This window comes from Ranitomeya imitator, chromosome 3 (assembly GCF_032444005.1).
Source record: "Ranitomeya imitator isolate aRanImi1 chromosome 3, aRanImi1.pri, whole genome shotgun sequence".
NCBI classification, from domain to species: Eukaryota; Metazoa; Chordata; class Amphibia; order Anura; family Dendrobatidae; genus Ranitomeya; species Ranitomeya imitator.
Genome location: NC_091284.1, coordinates 418580879 through 418606847, shown reverse-complemented (window position 1 = coordinate 418606847; position 25969 = coordinate 418580879). Strand labels below are relative to the sequence as shown.

At 42.1% G+C, this 25969-nt stretch overlaps 1 protein-coding gene across 2 annotated transcripts in view; it reads right to left on the bottom strand.

Annotated features, from left to right (window-relative positions):
• Positions 1-7455: 7455 nt before the first annotated feature.
• The window catches only part of RPS6KB1 (ribosomal protein S6 kinase B1), a 113161-nt gene continuing 94647 nt past the window's right edge, over positions 7456-25969 (bottom strand). For both annotated transcript variants that reach the window (XM_069757195.1, XM_069757194.1), the window contains exons 12-15: positions 25046-25123; positions 16411-16518; positions 13322-13434; positions 7456-10778 (exon numbers count right to left, since the gene is read on the bottom strand). In XM_069757195.1, the coding sequence (XP_069613296.1) occupies positions 10541-10778; positions 13322-13434; positions 16411-16518; positions 25046-25123 (537 nt within the window). In that variant the 3' untranslated portion in view covers positions 7456-10540. The remainder of the gene's footprint in view (positions 10779-13321; positions 13435-16410; positions 16519-25045; positions 25124-25969) is intronic.

Genomic DNA, 25969 nt, shown 5'->3' with positions numbered 1-25969 from the left:
CCACATGATGTGGACATGTCCAAGACTGGTTGCTTTTTGGCTGGTGGTACTGAGTCGTGTGGAAGGGGCGTATAAATGCAGAGTGCCGAGAGATCCGATGGTGTGCCTACTGGGATATGTGGAGGAAATTAGAGTGGATAACACCTGGAAGATAGCAATAGCTAGGCTATTATATATGGCTAGGAAGGTGATAGCAAGGAATTGGATTAAGGAGGAGCCGCCTACAAGGGGTGAATTCCTGAAATATGTTAAACATGGGCTCAATCTGGAAAAGGGGGTCTACAAAAGACGTGGGAAAACAGAAATGTTTGACAAAATGTGGTCTCCGTGGCTCGAGCTGGGATGAGTAGGTATGGGAAATGAGTGAATGAAGACCTTTTGAAGGGTGGAGATTGCTAGAGGAATAAGCGGTCATAAGTGAGTCAAGCTGCTCAAAGAGCCATCAATAATGGTAATAAAAGTATAATTGGGAAGGAGCTGTCATGGGAGGGGGAGGTTTGGGGTTTGTTGGGATTGTTGGGGGTTTGGAAAATGAAGAAACTTTGTAATATAATGGAAAATGCATAAAATGCAATGTTCATGTTTATTTTCAATAAAAATCTATTTAAATAAAAAAAAACACAACCCTCTCACTAGATTGGTGGAAAAAGGAGAGCAATCTGGGCGGCGGTATTCCATGGGTAGTCCCAATATCAAAAGTGGTAACCACAGACGCCAATCCCATGGGTTGGGGGGCTCACCTAAATGATCTAGTGGCTCAGTGGACATGGTCAGACGACTTGAAACCAGTATCCTCCAATATGAAGGAGCTACTAGCAGTGAAATTCGCACTTATAGAATTCCTGAACCCCCTTTGCTCATCATGTAAGAATATTTTCAGACAACAGAGTGGTAGTCGCCTACTTGAACCATCAGGGAGGCACCCACTCTCAACCACTGATGGAAGTAACACATTCGATCTTACAGATAGCCGAGAACAATCTAGCATCCTTGTCGGCCCTTCACATAATAGGGGTGGACAATTTCAGGGCAGGCTACCTAAGTCGGTTCTGTCTAAGACAAGGGGAATGGGAGCTGAACCAATCCATATTCAATCAGATCACAGAGAAATGGGGAACTCTGGTTATAGATCTCTTTGCAAACAATCTAAATCAGAAAGTGGCCACCTTTTGTTCCATAAACCCAGCAGGGAACCCTGTGGTGTTGGACGCCTTCCTAATTCCTTGGAATCACAAACTAGCTTATGCGTATCCCCCAATTGCATTGATACCGGCAGTTCTGAGGAAGATAAGGGAGGACAGGGCCCGAGTAATATTAATAGCCCCCTTCTGGCCGAAAAGGATTTGGTTTTCTTGGGGCAGGAGAATGTCCGTATCCGATCCTTAGGTACTCCCAGATCTGCCCAATCTCCTATTCCAGGTACCAGTAACACATCCAGATATAGCAAGGTTACATATGACAGCTTGGAATTTTAAAGGGGGTTACTGATAGAGAAAGGGTTTTCTCAAGGTTTAGTATCAACCCTCCTGAAAAGTAGGAAATTAACAACCACCAAACAATATGGTAAAATTTGGAAGAAGTTCCTCTCTTCCTCAGGCTCTAAAGTGTCTGAAGGAATCCCGCTTAAAGCCGTATTAGAGTTCTTACAAAATGGACTACAGAAAGGTCTAGCCACAAGCACACTTAAGGTTCACATTGCAGCACTGGGGGCACTGTTTAACTACAACCTAGCAAGGAATCATTGGGTTTCCAGATTTGTTAATGCGGCGGAAAGATCTAGACCTCTACCCTTACGAAGGGCCCCACAGTGGGACTTAAATTTAGTCCTCATAGCCCTAAATAAACCCCCCTTTGAACCCTTAGAGGATCCCTTAAGGATCCTGTCCTTCAAAACCTCAGTTTTGGTAGCCCTTAAGGCCCCTTCACATTAAGCGTCGCTGCAGCGATACCGACAACGATCCGGATCGCTGCAGCGTCGCTGTTTGGTCGCTGGAGAGCCACACAGACCGCTCTCCAGCGACCAACGATGCCGGTAACCAGGGTAAACATCGGGTAACTAAGCGCAGGGCCACGCTTAGTAACCCGATGTTTACCCTGGTTACCATGCTAAAAGTAAAAAAAAACAAACACTAGATACTTACCTACCGCTGTCTGTCCTCCAGCGCTGCGCTCTGCTCTCCTCCTGTACTGGCTGTGAGCCGGAAAGCAGAGCGGTGACGTCACCGCTCTGCTTTCCGGCTCACAGCCAGTACATGAGGAGTGCAGAGCACAGCGCTGGAGGACAGACGGCTGTAGGTAAGTATCTAGTGTTTGTTTTTTTTAACTTTTAGCATGGTAACCAGGGTAAACATCGGGTTACTAAGCGCGGCCCTGCGCTTAGTTACCCGATGTTTACCCTGGTTACCAGTGAAGACATCGCTGGATCGGTGTCACACACGCCGATCCAGCGATGTCAGCAGGAGTCCAGCGACGAAATAAAGTTCTGGACTTTCTTCAGCAACCAACGATCTCCCAGCAGGGGCCTGATCGTTGGTCGCTGTCACACATAACGATTTCATTAACGATATCGTTGCTACGTCACAAATAGCAACGATATCGTTAACAATATCGTTATGTGTGAAAGTACCTTTACTTCAGCCCGAAGGGTTAGTGACATACAAGCCGTCAGCCGGCCCACCCTTCACGCAAATCTTAGATGACAGGGTGGTCTTAAAAACAGACCCGGCATATTTAGCAAAAGTAGCTTCACGGTTTCATAGATCCCAAGAGATCTCCCTTTCCTCCTTTTGTCCAAACCCTAAAAATGAGAAAAAACATTACACACATTGAATGTTAGAAGGTGTCTCATCCATTACCTGGAAGCTACTAGGGAGTGTAGGGAGGATAGATCTCTTTTTGAGTGTTTTCAGGGCCCTCGAAAAGGCAAAAAGGCCTCCAAGGGTACACTGGCAAGATGGATCAAAGATGCCATCAACCTCTCGTATACCTCAAGCGGGATGCCAGTTCCAGGGTAGGTTAAAGCTCATTCAACGAGAACAATGGCGGCCTCCTGGGCAGAAAGAGCCGGCGCTTCAATTGACCAGATATGTAGAGCAGCTACTTGGGTCTTCACCCTCAACCTTCTTTAAGCACTATCGATTGGACTTAAGTTCTTCTTCAGACCTTACCTTTGGTAAAAGGGTTCTGGAAGCGGTAGTCCCTCCCTAATGTACAGTCTCTGCAATTCTCTCCGTGGTGCCGTCATGGGGGACAGAGAAAAGTGTAGTTACTCACCAATAACAGAGTTTCTCTGAGCCCATGACGGCACCTGTACATTCCCTCCCTTCACGTGTGGGTGTGCACACTATTATAACGTTTAGTTAAGTAACTAAGCGATAAGCACGCGGTATCTCTATTAAGGTTTAGTAGTGTGGAAACATTTTAATTATTAACCTGATATTCCCTTCATGCTCTGTAAACAAACTGATGCGGGAGAGAGGTACCGCCTTTTTATCTGTAGGTTTCCTGTCCTTGGTGGGCGAATCCCCTCTCTCCGTGGTGCCGTCATGGGCTCAGAGAAACACAGTTATCGGTGAGTACCTACACTTTTCCTTGTCATGAGGCATTTCACTGAAGTTGGATCAGCCTGTAATTTGATTTTCCACTTTGAATTTGAGTATCATTCCAAGTCCAGACCTCCATGGGATATTCATTTTGATTTACATGGATAATTATTATGTTTTACTGATCTGGACACATTCCACTATGCAATGAATAAAAATTTGCATCTGGAATATTTAATTCAGAGATATCTAGGATGTGGTATTTTAGTGTTCCCTTTATTTGTTAATATATATATACACACACTATAAAATTGTCTAAGGGTCACTTCCGTCTGTCTGTTACGGATATTCATTGGTCGCGGCCTGTCGATCATGGAAATCCAAGTCCCTGATTGGTCACGGCAAAACAGTCACGACCAATCAGCGACGGGCACAGTCCGGGAGAAAATGGCCGCTCCTTACTCCCCGCAGTCAGTGCCCGGCGCCCGCATACTCCCCTCCGGTCACCGCTCACACAGGGTTAATGCCAGCGGTAACGGACCGCGTTATGCCGCGGGTAACGCACTCTGTAACCGCTGCTATTAACCCTGTGTGTCCCCAACTTTTTACTATTGATGCTGCCTACGCAGCATCAATAGTTAAAAAAAAAAAAATGTAATGTTAAAAATAATTAAAAAAACAAAAAACCTGCTATTCTCACCCTCCGTCGTCGCGTCCACTCCTCGGCATTGCAAGCGGCAGGTTCCGGGGCCAAGGATGGTATGCAAGAAGGACCTTCCATGATGTCACGGTCATGTGATCGCGACGTCATCACAGGTCCTGCTCTCATCCAACCCTGGGACCGGAAACTGCCGCGTGCACCGCACACAGGCGACAGGACTACAAGGGCTCCCTCGGAAGGTGAGTATGTTTATTTTTTATTTTAACTTTTTAACCTGTTACATACGTACGTGTCTGGGCAATATACTACGTAGCTGGGCAATATACTACATAGCTGGGCAATGTACTACGTGTCTGAGCAATATACTACGTGACTGGGCAATATATTACACTACCATTCAAAGGTTTAGGGTCACCCAGACAATTGTGTTTTCCATGAAAACTCATACTTTTATTAATCAAATGAGTTGCCAAATGAATTGAAAATCTAGTCCAGACATTGACAAGGTTCGAAAAAAAGATTTTTATTTTAAATAATTTTCTCCTTCAAACTTTGCTTTCGTCAAAGAATGCTTTCTTTGCAGCAATTACAGCATTGCAGACCTTTGGCATTCTAGCAGTTAATTTGCTGAGGTAATGTGGAGAAATTTCACCCCATGCTTCCAGAATCCCCTCCCACAAGTTGGTTTGGCTTGATGGGAACTTTTTGCGTACCATACGGTCAAGCTGCTCCCACAACAGCTCAATGGGGCTGAGATCTGGTGACTGCACTGGCCACTCCATTACAGATAGAATACCAGCTGCCTGCTTCTTCCCTAAATAGTTCTTGCATAATTTGGAGGTGTGCTTTGAGTCATTGTCCTGTTGTAGGATGAAATTGGCTCCAATCAAGCACTGTCCACAGGGTATGGCATGGCGTTGCAAAATGGAATGATAGCCTTCCTTATTCAAAATCCCTTTTACCTTATACAAATCCCCCACTTTACCAGCACCGAAGCAACCCCAGACCATTAATTACCTCCACCATGCTTGACAGATGGCATCAGACACTCTTCCACCATCTTTTCAGTTGTTCTGTGTCTCACAAATGTTCTTGTGTGTGATCCAAACACCTCAAACTTGGATTTGTCTGCCCATAACACTTTTTTCCAATCTTCCTCTGTCCAATGTCTGTGTTCTATTGGCCATATTAATAATTTTCCTTTTATTAGCCTGTCTCATATTTTTCTCTGCCACTCTGCCCTGGAGGCCAGCATCCCAGAGTCGCCTCTTCACTGTAGACGTTGACACGTGTTTACGTGTTCTATTTAATGAAGCTGCCAGTTGAGGACCAGTAAGGCGTCGATTTCTCAAACTACAGACTCTAATGTACTTGTCTTGTTGCTCAGTTGGCAGCGGGGCCTCCCACTTCTCTTTCTCCTCTGAAGGGAGTAGAACACACCATTGTAGAAAATATTCAGTTTCTTGGCAATTTCTCGCATGGAATAGCCTTCATTTCAAAGAACAAGAATAGACTGTCAAGTTTCACATGAAAGTTCTTTTTTTTCTGGCCATTTTGAGAGTTTAACAGAACCAACAAATGTAATGCTCCAGATTCTCAACTAGCTCAAAAGGAAGGTCAGGTTTATATGTTTTTTTAATCAGCCAAACTGTTTTCAGCTGTACTAACATACTTGCACAAGGGTTTTCAAGGGTATTCTAACCATCCATTAGCCTTCTTACACATTTAGCAAACACAAAGTACCATATGAACACTGGAGTAATGGTTGTTGGAAATGGGCCTCTATACACCTATGAAGATATTGCACTACAAACCAGACGTTTGCAGCTAGAATAGTCATTTACCACATTAACAATGTATAGAATTTATTTCTGAATCATTTAATGTTAGCTTCATTGGAAAAAAACGGCTTTTCATTATTAAAAAAAAAAAAAGGAAATTTCTAAGTGTCCCTAAACTTTTGAACAGTAGTGTATATGTATATATTTTTTTCTTTTCTTCTTAATTTGGCAATTACAAAAAAATATATATAAAAGAGAAAAGAGGTAGTTTGAGGGCACCACTACTGGGCGAGACTCAACAGTCACAGTTGTTACCCTCTTTGTTAGACCGCACCTGTGGACTCCGGGTGCTCATCCAGGAAAACAAGACATGGTGTGTGCAGAAGAGAGAAAAATAATGTAGATATCACTCACCGGTCCTTAAAACTTCATGCTCTATTCAAATACCTAAAACATCGTGGCTAGGAGAACAGGTTAATCGGATGTGCGAGCCAGTGCTGACAGCACTGACTCGTATACCCGATTAACCTGTTCTCCTAGCCACGATGTTTTAGGTATTTGAATAAAGCATGAAGTTTTAAGGACCGGTGAGTGCTATCAACATTATTTTTATCTTTTCTGCAAAAAAAAATTATATATTTTTTTTACTTAGTACAGGTCACCATGCCAACAATCGGGCCCTCTGTATTTATCGCAGCAGTTAGTGGGCTAAACTGCAGGGAGTAGTGAGAGCCGGATGTCATCTGTGATGTACGCTGGCTGGAACACCTGGCGACCCCGAGGTATATATAGTGCATTAGTCAGGAAGTCCTTCCCTTCCATGACGTGTCTATATACACACTGCACATGTCGGAAAAGGGTTAATATGCACATAAATGGCGTTCAAACCCCTGTGTAGCCAGTTTACTGCGAGCAGGGGGCTGTAATCGCCCCGGCGCACTGATTGACAGCCTGCGCTGCACACACATGCTGCAGCGCAGGCTGTGAAAGTGCTGGGAGTGATTACCCTAAATTGTAATTTTAAACCTGTTGCCGCGCTTCCAGTAAGTCAGCTACAAAAGGTTTAGACACCATTTACCTGCCGATTAAACCTATATCGGCAGATAAATGGCATTTCTCGAGGTGACTAATTTGCTTTAGATCAATTTGTAAAATAACACTTCAAACCTGCTTTTGGTGCAAAGAGCCGTAAAATATGTTCAAACTGTCCAATTCCCATTCTTTGTAACTTGATTGAGTTATTTCCTATAAATCAGCATCCCAGAATGACTACCATTGTGAAATGGCTTCTGTTCCTCCAACTGCAAGGCTGCCTCTTGGTTATGACTGTTTGCAGTTTGACAGACAGAAGAGCAAGAGCAGAGAGGAAGGCCTGCCCCACACCACTTTTTGTAAATGGCTCGGCATATCTACTGCTACACAGATTACACTTTACAATAGGCAGTGAACCGCAAGTTAGAAGGGAGACACCAAGCTTTGGAGGGATTTTATTTAGCTAAAAACATAATTTTGGACAAATAAGGTACTATACAATTTAGTTAATACATTGGCTGTAAGATGAGCTGTGGTTTATTGAAACAACTGTGGCTATTTAAATATCCAACATGGGAATACTCAATAGAAGTGTGTGGATTTCTAATTGCCACCAACAGTGATTAGCAATTATGTATTACATTGGTAAAAGAATGAACAAAAAGCAAAGAACAAGTGTTCACACCCACCTGATAATTTTGTGGCAGTCATATGTTATTTATTAGGGAAAATAGATAAAACACACATCTGTTTACAATTTGCAGCAGGGGAAGTCAAATGAGGTTATAAAAACCAAATTTATATAAAAATCATAAATAAAAATCAAGGAACTGAATACGGTCAATACTTATTTCTAATATAGGCATCACATCTGCTATTAAACAGTATGTTTGCTTCACAAAACAACACATCCAACGTTTTAAAAGCAATCATTCTGTAAAATAGCTTTCATGAAAGGAAAACTCCACACCAAAAGCAAACATTCTGGTATCTGCTTTTAACCCCACCTGCCAATATTGTACTTGCCATTTCTCCCACCCAGAAAGTGTGTATGCCCATGTTTTTCAGAGTGAAAGTGGGTATAGGTCCATGTACATTTAGCAAGAACACTAATGATTTATTAGTTTCTAAGAAATTGTAACATTTAGTCTACATTAGAGATGAACAAATACATTTGCAAAACCCTGTTCTGGCAATCAAGTCAGTATGTTGTGGCAACTGGATGGGAGCCCTGTGAGCCGCCTCCTATCAGACTGGCTAGTCGAAAGAGGAGCCACGGGTATCTTTAGGTATGAGGTGGTTCACAGGGTTCCTGTCAAGTAGCCACTAAATATTGACCTGACTTCTGAACCTGTGTCTTGCGAATCGATTCACTGATCTAGAATTTACATTCAGAAAATCAGTAAACTACCGGTAATTGTTAGTGATATCTGTAAATAACACTCATCCAATATATACAGAATAAACGTCGCTATGATTGGATTTGCCTACAGAATATGAATCTTTATTCATAGAAATGTCCAGAAGAAGATTGTAACAAATGTTTAAACCATTGACGACCTACCAGTGGTAAAACAGAGTACAGTGACTCCAAGAGACTAAAGCTGACTAAACCTGACACTCGGGTTTTGGGTGGAGTTTTCCTTGACTATTGTGCTAGCAAAGATTTTGTAAGTATATAAATATCTGAAATATAAACTAAAGCTCTTTAAAATTTGGCATAAAAGCAGTCTTCTCAATCATTGTCAAAGTAAGGCGCAAACCTAGATTTTCTTTGATTAACACAGTAATATAGGAATTGGTCTAAACTACAACCCATATTGAACATTTTCTAATGTAAGAAGTGCTCATCATTACAGCACACTAAACTCTACTGGAAATGATGAGTGTGAAATAAAAGTCAAATACAAATGAACCCATTAGTGCTTCAGCTGTATACTGCATAGCAGTCCTTTACAGTCCAATGTATACATTTATCCATTTTTTGGGTGCAACAATAGCTCCCCTTTGTGCTTGCAAGCTACTCAACTGTACCTTCTCTGGTATGGGTCCACATATTACAGAGTTTATTATATGCATTGAAAATTAAAACATACAGCAGATGATTGGCCGGTCTCCAACAGGTAATTTTATAGAAGCTGTGGTAGGGTGCCAGTTTTTGACATGGTTGTGAGTGTGGTAGGTTGGGCATCATACATGAAACAAATAGCAATAGCTACAATGCCAATTGCACCAAATGGATGCTTTCTTTATTCAATCAGTGACATCGATACATAAACATTGGTATGGCTTGTTTCCTAGGCTCAACTATGGGTTGAAGGTTGTGTGTGGCAGATTCAGGTGATGCTACCATATTCCAGTCTTAATGAGCTTTATTACATGAATACAAGTAGATAAGTAAAACACTTATGTGATGCCATTAAGTGTACAATACAAAAGTGATCATGATTTACCTTCTCAAAGATGTTCACAAAATTGCTTTGTTAAGGCAGTTAAGGTAAAGTTACCTTTATTTCTTTGTACCTATAAGCCAAAGAGTTAAACCATTCATACAGAATCCAAGACCAGCAGTGTGATAACATTCCCTTGGTCAAGGGAAAGTATTCCCCATCTATGGAAGACACAAGTAGAAAGGCCATATAATACTTTTACAATCGGAAAGCCCCAGCATTTCAAGTTCTTCTAACAGCAGAGAAAGCTTAATATATGGAGGAAGAGAAAAGGAAAAGATAAAATAGCAAAGGAATACATTACTGGTAGTATGTAACACTCCAGTGTCAAGGTTCACATGTGCCTTGGATTTGATTGAAGCCGTCAATACTCATTTTCTATTGTTGAACCGCAAAGCAACTCGTTACAATTGCAAGAAATCACACACTGATGCAGAAGTCACCCCAATGCATGTATTTCCCAAAACACAATGGAAGACTGCCAATGGTTTCTGGGTAGAACTAGCCCGATCCAACATGGCATTAGGGAAGTTCAATATTATGCATGGCAACTGTGTTTTGGTTCAAGAAACTCCTACATGTTCAATCATTCTGTGCAAAACACATTTTAGCTTTTAAGACAACACATTTTCTGTTACTTGAAACACGACTTATTGTCCTCGCAGAATCATATTTTCCATCCATTGAACTCATTTTATGGTGATATTTTAAAAAAATGTAAACGTGTAAAGTAAGGTGAAATCCTTGAGAAAATATGTTCATTTTTCAACTATGGCATTGAAAGTATGCTGGGTCTCTATTTCTGATTGTAGTTTCCTATTCTGCTTTTTTGCACCACTGATTGAAATATATATATATATTTGAGCATATATATATTATATCTTAAAAATTATACGTTCGCACCTTAATCTTGCCAAACTGATCCATGCAGTAAGCAGGACTACATTTCACTTTCCCACTCATGGGAAGCTGAAAAAGAACCCAGAACCTATATATTTTGTTTTGCTTCAGTTAGGTTTATGTCCGTTGGTTTCACCACCTGTACAAGTCAACGTGTCAGGAAACACTACAATGTCATAGATTCATACGTAGATGTTCCGGTCGTTTAGGGATCAACGGATAAGTTTGCTTCTTGTATGGCCCCACGTTAGACTGTCTGATTGGTAAGGGTGCTGAGGCTTCTCCGCTTACTGTTACATCCATTTGTTCCACACCACTTGTTTCCATTCGGAAATCAGCAGGTGCTTGCGCATTGGTGACTCCAGCAGCTGTTCCTCGTCCCCAGAAATCCCCAGGGGAAAACTTCACAGGGCTGAAAAATTTAACCGGAAAGGAATGTCAAATCGCTGCCAAGCGAACTTTGTGAATTTAGTAATTGCTACAATTTTCTGAATCATATAAAACATAAATTCTCAAGATCCGATAGTAGGGTACATTAGCCTTTATTTAGCATTTACGCAATAAAAATCCTCTTATTAGGATAAGCAACTTTACACAAGTTTTCTTGTTTTCATTTTATACACATTCAAAGGCTCTTTGTCATCACAAAGTAAGACTTTTTGCTGAAGATTATGCATAGTGTCGCCTCCTAGTGGACAGCAGCATAACACCCATGGTCCTGTGTCCCCCAATGAGGCGACAGAGTAATTACAGTTAAGTGACATAGCAAAACATACACCAAAAGTCTATTTAGCATGCATTGAGGGATATAGGATAGTATGTTATGTGATGGTACCATGCATTTTTTACTCTATGGCATAGAGTAGTGGACAGATATTTCTAGTCCATACAGAAGTCTGCATTGTCACATATCTGGGCCTTCCGTCCACTGAATAAGTTAGGAACCCTGCAGATATGGGGTTAGTCTGCAGGTTAATAGCGTTATAATGCTGGCCGACGCCTGCACGCAGCTTAACGCTCTGCGGAGAAAATGAACTAGAGCTAGAGAAGGGTAGAGAGACGGAAAAGTAGGAGGGAAGGTGTATTTAAATGGTTGGCCCTGCCATGATGCACCGAACACCTGTACTTGGTTTTGAACAGTCATTCAGTGCTGACAGAGACCCTTTAAATTATCAGTGATGGTCACCCCAAAAAGACAGTTCAAAATCCTGCCTCTAAACCATGAACTAATTTGGCAACATGCACAAAAGTAAATGGCACAAACATTGTGCACACATAGTACAAGGCTAGGTTCACATTGCGTTAGGGCAATCCGTTTAGCACATACGCTAGCGGATTACGCTAATGCAATGTCCCAAAAGAGATCGCGTTTGGCGATCCCGCTAGCGCAGATACCCAATCTGTGCTAGCGAGGAACGGACCTCAGACGCTGCAAGGAGCGTCCGCGGTCCGTCCAAAACTAACGGGACATCGCTAGCGCATGCCAAAAATGGCATGCGCTAGCGATGCGCTAGAGATCCGTTAGCACATTGCAGTCAATGGGTGCGCTAACGGATCCGTTACATAGCGCTAATTGCGACAATTGCGGCATGTAACGGAGTCCGCTAGCGGACACCCATTAACACAATGTGAACCTAGCCTAAAGGCTAATTGCACACTGAATTGTGCACTTAGCTGAACTTCTAGGCCGGAAAAGGCTCCAGGCATATGCTTTAACATTCTCCCCAGTACCAGATTCACCAGATGAAGCCATAAGAGTGTTTTTGTGTCCCCCTTTAATTTGTGTCTGCATTCAATTTTAAAAAAAATGGAGATTATTAGGTCAAAAACATTATTAAAACTGTAGATATCTGGTTAATCTGCAGGTTAATAACATTCTGAAGCCGTGTGGCCACCACGCTGGGAAAGCCTGACTGGTGGGAGGAAATTAACTTTTTTCCTTCTGGCAGTCTGGAATTCTGTGCGGCGGCTGCATGGCTTCAGAACACCACCAACGTGGAGATTAAAGGGAACCTGTCACCCCCAAAATCGAAGATGAGCTAAGCCCACCAGCATCAGGGGCTTATCTACAGCATTCTGTAATGCTGTAGATAAGCCCCCGATGTATCCTGAAAGATGGGAAAAAGAGGTTAGATTATACTCACCCAGGGGTGGTCCTGCTGCGGTCTGGTCCGATAGGAGTCGCGGTCCGGGGCCTCCTATCTTCTTACGATGACGTCCTCTTCTTGTCTTCATGCTGCGGCTCTGGCGCAGGCATACTTTGTCTGCCCTGTTGAGGGTAGAGCAAAGTACTGCAGTGCACAGGCGCCGGGCCTCTTACGTCATCGTAAGAAGATGGGAGGCCCCGGACCACGACACCCATCGTACCGGGACCGCCCATGGGTGAGTATAATCTAACCTCTTTTTCTCATCTTTCAGGATACCTCGGGGGCTTATCTACAGCATTCCAGAATGCTGTAGATAAGCCCCTGATGCTGGTGGGCTTAGCTCACCTTCGATTTTGGGGGCGACAGGTTCCCTTTAACTGCCATATCTGTAGGTTAATGGTGTTTTTTTTTTTTTAACATGATAGGTTCCCTTTGACTGCTCTTTCCTATAGAGGAGACCACTGCAAAATTTGCAAGGAGTCCGTATAGTGGTCAGATACTAATGCATCGATCAAGACTGTCAACCAAAAGCCTGGTGTACATAGGTCTGACAGTGGCCACAAATGCAGTGTGCAGGCAGCTTTATATCAGTGTATTTGTAAGGGGCAGACATACTAAAGTTGTCATTTTTTCTGTGACCCAAAGAAATCCTTCAAGGTAACATGGTAAGAGAACAGAATCTGAATGGAGGGCTCCGGTCAGGTGATGATACACTGTTGTGTCTGTATATTATTTATTCTTAAGTAAATTAATCATAAGCAAAAATGCTAAACAAGATTGGTGGAGAAAAAAAAAACTACAACATTACCTCACAGGCGTCCTTGGGCTGCCAATGAATCGACGAGGAGACCGAATTTTTGGTTCAAAAGAAAACTTCTCTTTTACACTTTCAAGTACAGAAGGAGCCACATATGTAAATCCCTACAGATTACAATCAGATAGTTATCAAACAAGTAAACAGATACTTTCTGACTTCTTTCCTTATAATTGATGGGTTTCAACTAAAAATTACAAGTACACAATGGGCAAGGAGTGTATCTGAAGTATTGCTGCTGTGCAAGTGAATGCTATGTACAGTATAGTGGTGTACGTTGCCAACTCAAGACCATGAGAGGCCAACTGGGGACACCCTGGGAGGGAAGAAAGGACAGCAGAAAGGACAGCAACCTTATTCATGTACTCAAAAACATTTACATACACAATTGTGAAAGAAATTAGAACTTTTAAAACTTGCAATTCTTCGTATAAAGTGTTCTGAACAAAAATGCATTACAAAACAGTCAATGCCTTTTATACTACAGCTTGGCTCAAATATGTTACTTTCCAAACAATGATTTGTTAAAGGGAATCAGTCCGTAGGTTTTGCTATGCAATCCAATAGCAGTGTGAGGTAGAGACAGAGATACTGATTCCAGCCATGTATCACTTAGTTTTCTGGGCACAGAAGTTATGATAGATTCACAGTTTTCTCTGCTGCAAATTCAGGAGAGCTCAGATGTTAACCCTGTACACACTACAGCTTTCTGTTTATCTAATATATAAAGCTGAATGTATGTATGTATGTATGTATGTATGTATGTATGTATGTATGTATGGGATTGGCATCTGCACCGTCGCAGATACAGCCACAAAATTTTGCACAGTCACACGTCTGGACCCTGACAGCGTCATAGGCTATGGTGTGAGGTGAAATTTTAACCCCGCGATTTCCAATTCACCAAACAATTTTGCCCTATCTACATAATGGGGAAAAAGTGAAAGGAAAAGTGTTGGAGGCAAATTGGCAGCTGCCAGATGTGAACAAGGGGGACTTAAAGAGTGAGAGCGATGGCGCCAAAGAATATATACTGTACAGTTGCTAAGGTGGGGCCCCGACATGGGATACTCACCACACACGGGGATATGAACACACACACAAAAGGCGCCACACACTACCACGTGCTTGAACACATATACCACCCTCAGCACACATTTCACGACACATACACCAACCTCGCCACATAAAAGTCGAAACAAAAGTCGCCGCTCAAAACTTGCACGCGCAAAACTCGCCACATGCAAAACTAGGCTCACGCAAAACTCACGTGCAAAACTCACCTCATGGAAAACTCGCCACATGCAAAACTTGCACACGCGGAAAAATTGCCACATGCAAAAGTTGCCTCACACAAAACTTGCACATACTCAAAACGCACCACACATAAAACTCACCACGCGCAAAACTTGCTGCACACAACTTGCTACACTAACCTGTCACATGCAACTCGACACACAAAAAGTTGCTACACGCATGTCGCCACACAACTCATCTCACAAAAGTCGCTACATGCATGTCGCCACATGCAACTCAACACACACAACTTGACACATGAAACTCGCCCTAAAACACACACAAGTCTGGTATTATCCTTCAAAACAAAAATCTGATTAATAAGCAGACAAACTACAAGAGCAACAAATGTACCATATAGGAAATATGGCAGCTGTCAGGCACATGACCTGTCAATTATGCGTGTGCGTGAGCTAATATATACTGCCAGGGGGGAGGGCTTCCTGTTGGCGGGGGATTTATCAGGCTGCCAATTTAGCTTACAAATCCTGAGGTAAAAATACTGACCAAATAACGTGTGAACGCGGTCTAATACAGGACGAGATGACACACAGGTATATACTATATACAGGAGAGATGACACACAGATATATACTATATACAGGAGGAGATGACACAGGTATATACTATATACAGGAGGAGATGACACAGGTATATACTATATACAGGAGGAGAGGACATACAGGTATATACTATATACAGGAGGAGATGACACGTATATACTATATACAGGAGCAGATACACAGGTATATACTATATACAGGAGGAGATGACTTACAGGTACATACTATATACAGGAGGAGATGACACACGTATATACTATATACAGGAGGAGATGACACAGGTATATACTATATAAAAGAGGAGATGACACAGGTATATAGAGGAGGAGATGACATACAGCAGGTATATACTATATACAGGGGAGATGACATACAGGTATATACTATATACAGGAGATGACATACAGGTATATACTATATATAGGAGATGACATACAGGTATATAGTATATATAGAAGAGATGACATACAGGTATATAATATATACAGGAGGAGATGGCACATTGGTATATACAATATACAGTAGGAGATGACATACAGCAGGTATATACTATTTACAGGGGAGATGACATACAGGTATATACTATATACAGGAGATGACATACAGGTGTATACTATATATAAGGGAGATTACAAACATGTATATACTGAGGTCAAAATGAGGGGTGTGAGGTCAAAATGAAAAGGTGTGAGTGAAAAATGAGAGGAGTGAGAGGGAAAATAGTGGAGTGATCGGAAAATGACAGATGTGAGGTCGAAATGACAAGTGTTAGGGGGGAATGAGAGGAGTGAGGGGGAAATTGAGAGGTGTAACGGAGAAAATGAGAGGTGTAAGGGAGAAAATGAGGGGCATGATGGGAAAATAAGAGACGTGAGGTGCTATAACTAACCACAGATATTTACTATGCCCAGGCAACGCCGGGCTCTTCAGCTAGTATTGTATAATGACAGAGCTGCTAATCAGTGGAGTGGGGGTGAGTGGTTGGACCAAGAGGCACAAGACACCCAGTCCTATAGTGATAATCTTCTGCTTATAAAACACTAACAGTATTGATACAGCAAAACACAGCCTAGTAAGTGATAATGCTGGAATCTGCGCTTCGTCTACATAATGGTGCTCTCAGATTACATAGCAGAACCTTGCTGACAGATTCCCTTTAACAAGTGTGGGGAGGGGGAAACACTGCTTAAGACAAAATCTAACATTCAAAAGGGGTTAACTTACCACAAACACTTGGTTGGCACTTTCACTGAGAGTGGCATCATCTGGACTGTCTACAGGGGTTTGTCGTGTAAACTTTGAATCAAATTGGCTCACATCTTCCTCAGATTGCTTTACAGAAGAAAAAAAAAATCTATATATATAATTGTCTAAGGGTTTTTCCGTCTGTCTGTCTGTCTTGGAAATCCCGCGTCTCTGATTGGTCGAGGCCTGGCGGCCTCGACCAATCAGCGACCGGCACAGCGACGATGAGGTCATAAAGGACGTAGACATCCCACATCTCTGATTGGTCGAGGCCGCCAGGCCTCGACCAATCAGCAACGGGCACAGCGACGATGATGTCATAAAGGATGTAGAAATCCCACGTTTCTGATTCAGAGACGGGCACAGTATCGACGTAGATGTCATAATGGTTGCCATGGCGACGATGATGTCATAAAGGTTGCCTCAACCAATCAGCGACGGGCACAGTCTGCCGCGAATTCTGGAATCATCATTGTATATATACTACGGGGACATGCATATTCTAGAATACCCGATGCGTTAGAATCGGGCCACAGTCTAGTAATATATATATATATATATATATATATATATATATATATATATATATATATATATATATATATATATATATATATATATATATATATATATATTTGTCCTGTCTAAAACAACAACTACTGCAGGCTTGTGAATCCTCACATTACGTGCAACGTGATTTGCTTACCTGTGGATACATGCAGACTAGACTGAATCCATCCTCACTCAATTTAAGTGTTTTGAGCAAGGCCAGATATAGTCTAGTTGGAATGTGGTTGTAAATATGCAAAAGGCATACTTATGGTCAAATGACCACTCGCTGCTGGCACCAGAGAATCCTCACAGAGAGCAGTGTGAGGATTCACAAGTCTGCAGTCACAGAGTGACTAAACTTGTAGCTTAAAATAGGAAAACGCCTTTAAAGAGACAAATGGCACCAATGCAATCTTCAGTTTGTCAGTTTCGTACCCCTTACTGCTTTGGCCATTTTTGCGCTTGTTTTTTATCTCCCCTTTATACAAATGCCATATACACTTTATTTTTCCTTCTATATGGAATGACACCACCCACTGTATCATATACCGAATATACTCGAGTATAAGCCGAGAATTTCAGGCCGTTTTCTTTTTAGGCTGAAATTGCCCCTCTCTGCTTATACTCGAGTCATACCCAGGGGTCGGCAGGGGAGGGTGAGCGGCAGCGGTCTAATCATACTCACCTGCTCCTGGCGCGGTCCCTGCACGTCCCTGGTCCTCCGGCGCCGGCAGCTTCTTTTTGTAGTGAGCGGTCACATGGTACCGCTCATTCCAGTAATGAATATGGACCCGGCTCCACTCCCATAGGTGTGGAGCCGCATATTCATTACTGTAATGAGCGATACCATATGACCGCTCACTACAAGAAGAAGCTGCCGGCGCCGGAGAACCAGGGACTGCACAGCGCCAGGAGCAGGTGAGTATAACGCAGTGCGCGATATTCACCTGTTCACCGTTCCACCGACAGCCGCCGCTGTGTCTTCCCCATCCTCTGCATTGACGCTCAGGTCAGAGGGCGCGGTGACACGATTAGTGTGCGCGCCGCCCTCTGCCTGAACGTCAGTGCACAGGACGGGGAAGACACAGCGGCGGCCGTCGGTGGAACACAGACCGGTGAATATAGCAAGTGCCGGGGGTCTGAGAGGTGAGTGTCATTTTTTTTTTTATAAATCGCAGCAACAGCATATGGGGTAAATGTCTGTACGGAGCATCTTATGGGGCCATGTGCAGCGTTATATAGGGCAAATATCTGTATGGGGCCATGTGCAGCATTATATGGGGCAAATGTGTCTATGGAGCATCTTATGGGGCCATAATCAGCATTTGTGGAGCATTATACGGGGCAAATGTGCCTATGAAGCATCTTATGGGGTCATAATCAACATTTGTGCAGCATTGTATGGGGCATATTTTAATATGACGCATCTTATGGGGCCCATCATAAACTGTATGGAGCATTATATGGGGCTCCCGATTCAATATGGATATTAAAAACACTTAACCCCTTCCCGACAAGTGCCGTACTAGTACTGCTCTGCGGGCAGGATCGTGCGGTCTCACAGTGAGCCCTCTGCTGGATGTCCTCATATGAACTCGAGCCTGGGAACTTTTCAGAATATTTTCCCACGCTCGAGTTCATATGAGGACATCCAGCAGAGGGCGCATCACCGCAACTGAAGGTAACTACAGGTTATTGACCTACATTCGATTCATTCGCTGGGGTTTTATTGGCAGGAGCACAGCTGCATTAGCAGGTTCCTGCTTGTAAAATTAGTTAACCCCTTCAGATGGATTTACATCGTTGGACGTGAGAACGACGGAAGGTATGGGATATTGTTGGTTTTTTATTTTGCCTTTTTTACAGAACGAGGGTCTTCAGCTGGATTACCAGTCTAATAAAATATTACAAAAACCTGTGTATTTATTTCATTAAAATACTTTGTAATAATGTGTGTGTGTATGTGTGTTTTTTTTAACCATTTCAAACTATTGGATTAATAATGGATAGGTGTCATAATTGACGCCTCTCCATTATTAATCTGGTTTAATGTCACCTTACAATAGCAAGGTGACATTAACCCTTCATTACCCCATATCCCACCGCTACACGGGAATGGGAAGAGAGTGGCCAAGTGCTAGAATAGGCGCATCTTCCAGATGTGCCTTTTCTGGGGTGGCTGGGGGCAGATGTTTTTAGCGGGGGGGGGGGTCAATAACCATGGACCCTCTACAGGCTATTAATATCTGCCCTCAGTCACTGGCTTTACCATTCTGGCGGAGAATATTGCGCGGGAGCCCACGCCAATTTTTCAGCGATTTAACCCTTTGAATTAATAGCTAGAGCGCCCAAATTTAGCACATACACACTACTAACATTAGTAGTGTGGAATATGCAAAAAAAAGGGATATGAGATGGTTTACTGTATGTAAACCATGTCTCATATCATGTCGGGTTTGAGAAGGAGATAGGAAAAACCGGCAATTGAATTACTGGCTTTTAAGCTATCTAGTGCTGTATGAGATAGAATATATATATATATATATATATATATATATATATATATATATATATATATATATATATATATGTATGTATGTATGTATGTATGTATGTATGTATGTATGTATGTATGTATGTATGTATGTATGTATATATATATATATATATATATATATATATATATATATATATATATATATATACACACATATATATATACATATATATATACATATATATATATACATACATATATACATATATATATATATATATATATATATATATATATATATATATATATATATATATATATATATATATATATATATATATATATATATATATATATATATATATATATATATATATACATATATATATATGGGACTTTTCTGCGTATTACGGCCGTAAATTACAAACCGTATTTTTATGCGCTGAGTGTGAGGCCGGCCTGAAGCACCTGAAGGTTTAATAAACTTTTTGAATGTGGTTTTGTGCACCTTGAAGGGTGCAGTTTTTATAATGGTGTCACTTTTGGACATTTTCTGTCATATAGGCCCCTCAAAGTCACTTCAAGTGTGAGGGGGGGTCCCTTACAAAAAAATGGTTTTGCAAATTTTGTTGTAAAAATGAGAAATCGCTGGTCAACTTTTAACTTCCTAACAAAAAAAAAAATATGCTTCCAAAATTGTGCTAATGTAAAGCAGACATGTGGGTAATGTTATTTATTAACCATTTAGTATGATATGACTAATTTAAGGGCATAATAACTAAAAGTTTAAAAATTGCAAAGATTGCAAAATTTACGCCAAATTTCCATTTTTTTTTCACAAATAAACGCGAGTCAAATTGAAGAAATTTTACCACTATCATAAAGTACAATATGTCACGTGAAAACAATCTCAGAATCACCAGGATCCTTTGAAGCATTTCAGAGTTATGACCTCATAAAGTGACAGTGGTCAAAATTGAAAAAAAAAATGGCCTGGTCAGGACGTTGAAAACAGGCTTCAGGGTGAAGGGGTTAAACTACTGATGTCTCATTTAATTTTACTTTTATTGGTATCTATTTTTATTTTTAAATTTAGCAGTAGCTGCTGCATTTTCCACCCTAGGCTTATACTCGAGTCATTAAGTTTTCCCAGTTTTTTGTGGCAAAATTTGGGGTCTCGGCTTATACTCGGGTCGGCTTATACTCGAGTATATACGGTAACTAAATAAAAAAATGGGAAAAAAAATGTCCAAGTGCAGTGAAATGGTGAAAAAAAAAAGTGTAGTTCCCAGATTGTTATTCACGGTGCAATAACAGTGACCTGGCACCATAATTTTAAATTTAATTTAAAAATTTTATATTATCATTTTTTTTTCTAATTAATTTTTAGCCTCCTTGGGGGACTTCAACCTAAGATCGCTTGTTCTATATACTGCAATACAACAGTATTGAAGTATAGAAGAAAATAATATTCTCCTGTAAAGACTGGGCTTCGCAGGACGACAACAATGGCAGCCATGGGCTATCAGCAGATCAGTCTGCCATGACAGCCTATCAGCACCCTAAATTTGCAGGGTTTAAATGGCACGGTCAGAGCAAGTTCCGGTCACTGCTGTTACAAAGGCCAGATGTATAACAGTTGGCATCTGCTGGATATGGTTTGCCCTCAGTGCCAAAACAGTCTCCATATTTGGTGACCCACCATAGGACGTAATAATATACACTATGTTGGGAAGGGGTTCAATTCATTGGTAATCTAAAACAATTAAGCATTTTGCATTATTTACATACATTAGCTGTTGGTCCCCATAAACATTTAACCCCTTAGTGACCGCCGATACGCCTTTTAACGGCGGCCGCTAAGGGTACTTAAACCACAGCGCCGTTAATTAACGGCGCTGTGGAAAAAGTCAATAGTGCCCCCCACAGGCCGATTTTCTCCGGGGTCTCGGCTGCCGGGGGTAGCCGATACCCCAGAGAACATGATTTGGGGTTTTTTTAACCCACCCCGCATTTGCGATCGTCGGTAATTAACAGTTTACCGACGATCGCAAAAAAAAAAAAAAAAAAAAGCGATCTCTTTTTAATTTCTCTGTCCTCCGATGTGATCGCACATCGGAGGACAGAGAAAAGGGGTCCCAGGTGGCCCCCCAGTACTCACCTAGCTCCCCCGATGCTCCTCGTGTCTCCCGGTGGGCGCCGCCATCTTTAAAATGGCGGGCGCATGCGCAGTGCGCCCGCCGGCCGGCACCGGGAGAATCTTTGGGGTCTCGGCTGCCGGGGGTAGCCGAGACCCCAAAGAGCATGATCGGGGTCGGTTTTACCGACCCCTGTTTTGCGATCGCCGGTAATTAACTGTTTACCGGCAATCGCAAAAAAAAAAAAAAAAAAGTAAAGTGTAATTCTCTGTCCTCTGATGTGATCGCACATCAGAGGACAGAGAAATAGGGGGATTCGGGGACCCTACAATACTCACCTAGGTCCCTGGATCCTCTTGCTGCTCCTCCTGGCCGCCGGCAGAAGAACATGGCGGACGCATGCCCAGTGCGCCCGCCATCTGTCTCCATCTGCCGGCCGGCAGGAGAACAGCAGTTGGGGCTAAAATTAGGGGTAGGGTTAGGTTAGGGTTAGGGCTAGGGTTGGGGCTAAATATAGGGTTTGGGTTGGGGCTAAATTTAGGGTTAGGGTTGGGGGTAAATTTAGGGTTAGGGTTGGGGCTAAATTTAGGGTTAGGCTTCTTTCACACTTATGTCGGTACGGGGCCGTCGCAATGCGTCGGCCCGACATACCGACGCACGTTGTGAAAATTGTGCACAACGTGGGCAGCAGCTGTAGTTTTTCAACGCATCCGCTGCCCAATCTATGTCCTGGGGAGGAGGGGGCGGAGTTACGGCCACGCATGCGCGGTCAGAAATGGCGGATGCGACGTACACAAAAACGTTTCATTGAACGTTTTTTTGTGCCGACGCTCCGCCAAAACACAACTGATCCAGTGCACGACGGACGCGACGTGTGGCCATCCGTCACGATCCATCGGCAATACAAGTCTATGGGCAAAAAACGCATCCTGCGGGCACATTTGCAGGATCCGTTTCTTGTCCAAAACGACGGATTGCCAAACGACGCAAGTGTGAAAGTAGCCTTAGGGCTAGGGTTGGGGCTAAAGTTAGGGCTAGGGTTGGGGCTAAAGTTAGGGTTAGAGTTGGGATTAGGGTTGGTATTAGGGATAGGGTTGGCATTAGGGTTACGCTTGGGATTAGGGTTAAGGTTAGGGTTGTGATTAGGGGTGTATTGGGATTAGGGTTAGGTTTGAGGTTAGGGTTGAGATTAGGATTAGGGGTGTGTTGGATTTAGGGTTTTGATTAGGGTTATGGTTAGGGTTGACATTAGGGTTGTTTTGGGGTAAGGGTTGTGATTATGGTTAGGGTTAGTGATTAGGATTATGGATCAGGTTGGGATTAGGGTTAGGGGTGTGTTGGGGTTAGGGTTGGAGCTAGAATTGGGGGGTTTCCACTGTTTAGGTACATCAGGGGGTCTCCAAACACGACAGCCAATTTTGCGCTCAAAAAGTCAAATGGTGCTCCCTCCCTTCCGAGCTCTGCCGTGCGCCCAAACAGTGGGTTACCCCCACATATGGGGCATCAGCGTACTCAGGATAAATTGGACAACAACTTCTGGGGTCCAATTTCTCTTGTTACCCTTGTGAAAATAAAAACTTGGGGGCTACAATATCTTTTTTGTGAAAAAATAAATAAATTTATTTTCACGACTCTGCAATCTAAACTTCTGTGAAGCACTTGGGCATTCAAAGTTCTCACCACACATCTAGATAAGTTCCTTGGGGGGTCTAGTTTCCAAAATGGGGTCACTTGTGGGGGGTTACTACAGTTTAGGTATATCAGGGGCTCTGCAATCGCAACATAATGCCCACAGACCATTCTATCAAAGTCTGCATTCCAAAAAGGCGCTCCTTCCCTTCCGAGCTCTGCCGTGCGCCCAAACAGTGGTTTACCCCCACATATGGCGCATCAGCGTACTCGGGATAAATTGGACAACAACTATTGCAGTCCAATTTCTCTTGTTACCCTTGTGAAAATAAAAACTTGGGGGCTACAATATCTTTTTTGTGGAAAAAAAAAATATTTTTTATTTTCACGGCTCTGCATTATAAACTTCTGTGAAGCACTTGGGCATTCAAGGTTCTCACCACACATCTAGATAAGTTCCATGGGGGGTCTAGTTTCCAAAATGGGGTCACTTGTGGGGGGTTTCCACTGTTTAGGCACATCAGGGGCTCTCCAAACGCGACATGGCGTCCAATCTCAATTCCAGCCAATTCTACATTGAAAAAGTAAAACGGCACTCCTTCTCTTCCAAGCTCTGCGGTGCGCCCAAACAGTGGTTTACCCTCACATATGGGGTATCGACGTATTCAGGAGAAATCGCACAACAACTTTTGTGGTCTAATTTCTCCTGTTACCCTTGTGAAAATAAGAATTTGTGGGCGAAAAGATCATTTTTGTGTAAAGAAAAGCGATTTTTTGTTTTCACGGCTCTACGTTATAAACTTCTGTGAAGCACTTGGGGGTTCAAAGTGCTCACCACACATCTAGATAAGTTCCTTAAGGGGTCTAGTTTCCAAAATGGTGTCACTTGTGGGGAGTTTCCACTGTTTAGGCACATCAGGGGCTCTCTAAATGTGACATGGCGTCCGATCTCAATTCCAGCCAATTCTGCGTTGAAAAAGTAAAACGGCGCTCCTTCACTTCTAAGTTCTGCGGTGCGCCCAAAAAGTTGTTTACCCCCACATATGGGGTATTGGCGTATTCAGGAGAAATTGCGTAACAAAATTTATGGTTACATTTCTGTTTTTACACTTGTGAAAATAAAAAAAATGGTTCTGAATTAAGAGGTTTGCAAAAAAAAAAAGTTAAATGTTCATTTTTTCCTTCCACATTGTTTCAGTTCCTGTGAAGCACGTAAAGGGTTAATAAACTTCTTGAATGTGGTTTTGAGAACCTTGAGGGGTATAGTTTTTAGAATGGTGTCACACTTCGTTATTTTCTATCATATAGACCCCTCAAAATGACTTCAAATGTGATGTGGTCCCTAAAAAAAAATGGTGTTGTAAAAATGAGAAATTGCTGGTCAACTTTTAACCCTTGTAACTCCCTAACAAAAAAAAACTTTGTTTCCAAAATTGTGCTGATGTAAAGTAGACATGTGGGAAATGTTATTTATTAACTATTTTTTGTGACATATCTCTCTGATTTAAGGGCATAAAAATACAAAGTTTGAAAATTGCAAAATTTTAAAAATTTTCGCCATATTTCCGTTTTTTTTCATAAATAATCGCAAGTAATATCGAAGAAATGTTACCACTAACATGAAGTACAATATGTCACGAAAAAACAATCTCAGAATCAGCGGGATCCGTTGAAGCGTTCCAGAGTTATAACCTCATAAAGTGACAGTGGTCAGAAATGCAAAAATTGGCCTGGTCATTAAGTACCAAATTGGCTCTGTCACTAAGGGGTTAAACAAAATCCTTTATTTACAACTTACCAAAAGTGGTTTAAATGGAGGTTCTACCTTTCGAGCCAAGAGATCTTCCCAATTAATGTGTCTGAAAAAAGGATGAGCCTAAAACAAATTTAAACATTAAAAAGGGAATGTGTATTTTTAATTATTTAAACCAGAGATATAATATATATATATCTATATATATATATATTATATGTTATAAAAGGGAATCTGTCAGCAGGTTTTTGCTAAGATTACTGTACCTGTTTTTATTATGTATACCCCTCCTCACATGTAAAGCGCCATGGAATAAATGGCGCTATAACAAATAATAATAATATGTAATCTGAAGACAGCATGCTGTAGGGGTTAAAACACAGATTTCTGCAAATCCTGTAGTTTCCTTTACTTGCAATGATTGTTTTAACACCAGGTGCTTATTGCCTCCTGTTCTGACTCCGCCCACTTCTGTGATAATCACCTCATTGTCTATAAACACTTTCTATACAGAGCCTGGTGGGGACGGGGTTAAGCTTTCTCAGCTGTTTCATGCCAAGTCCAAAAACTCTGATTACCCAGTAAACTAAGTGACACACTGGGTTCAGGGTTTCTTTGCCTACTCATGCTGCTCCTAGATGATAGCAAAAACCTGCTGACAGATTAACTTTAATATTATAATGATTCTGTACATTATTAAGGTACATCTACCTTGACTGGACTTAAAGCACCACTCTAGCATTTTTTTTTTATTTTACAGTTTGTGTGGTGTCACCAAGTTCCACGGCCCTAGTTTTAAACTCTCCAGCCACGGTCTTTCTTTGTTTTTAGTGTCCCTCTGTTTGGTCTTCTGCAGGTTGTGACCTACCGGATCGCTCCAGTGTTTGTTGGACAGACCTGAAGTCACTACTCAATGTAAGTCTATGAGAGCCAGAACAAGGCTGTCAGCCTCACACAGAGCTTGTGACC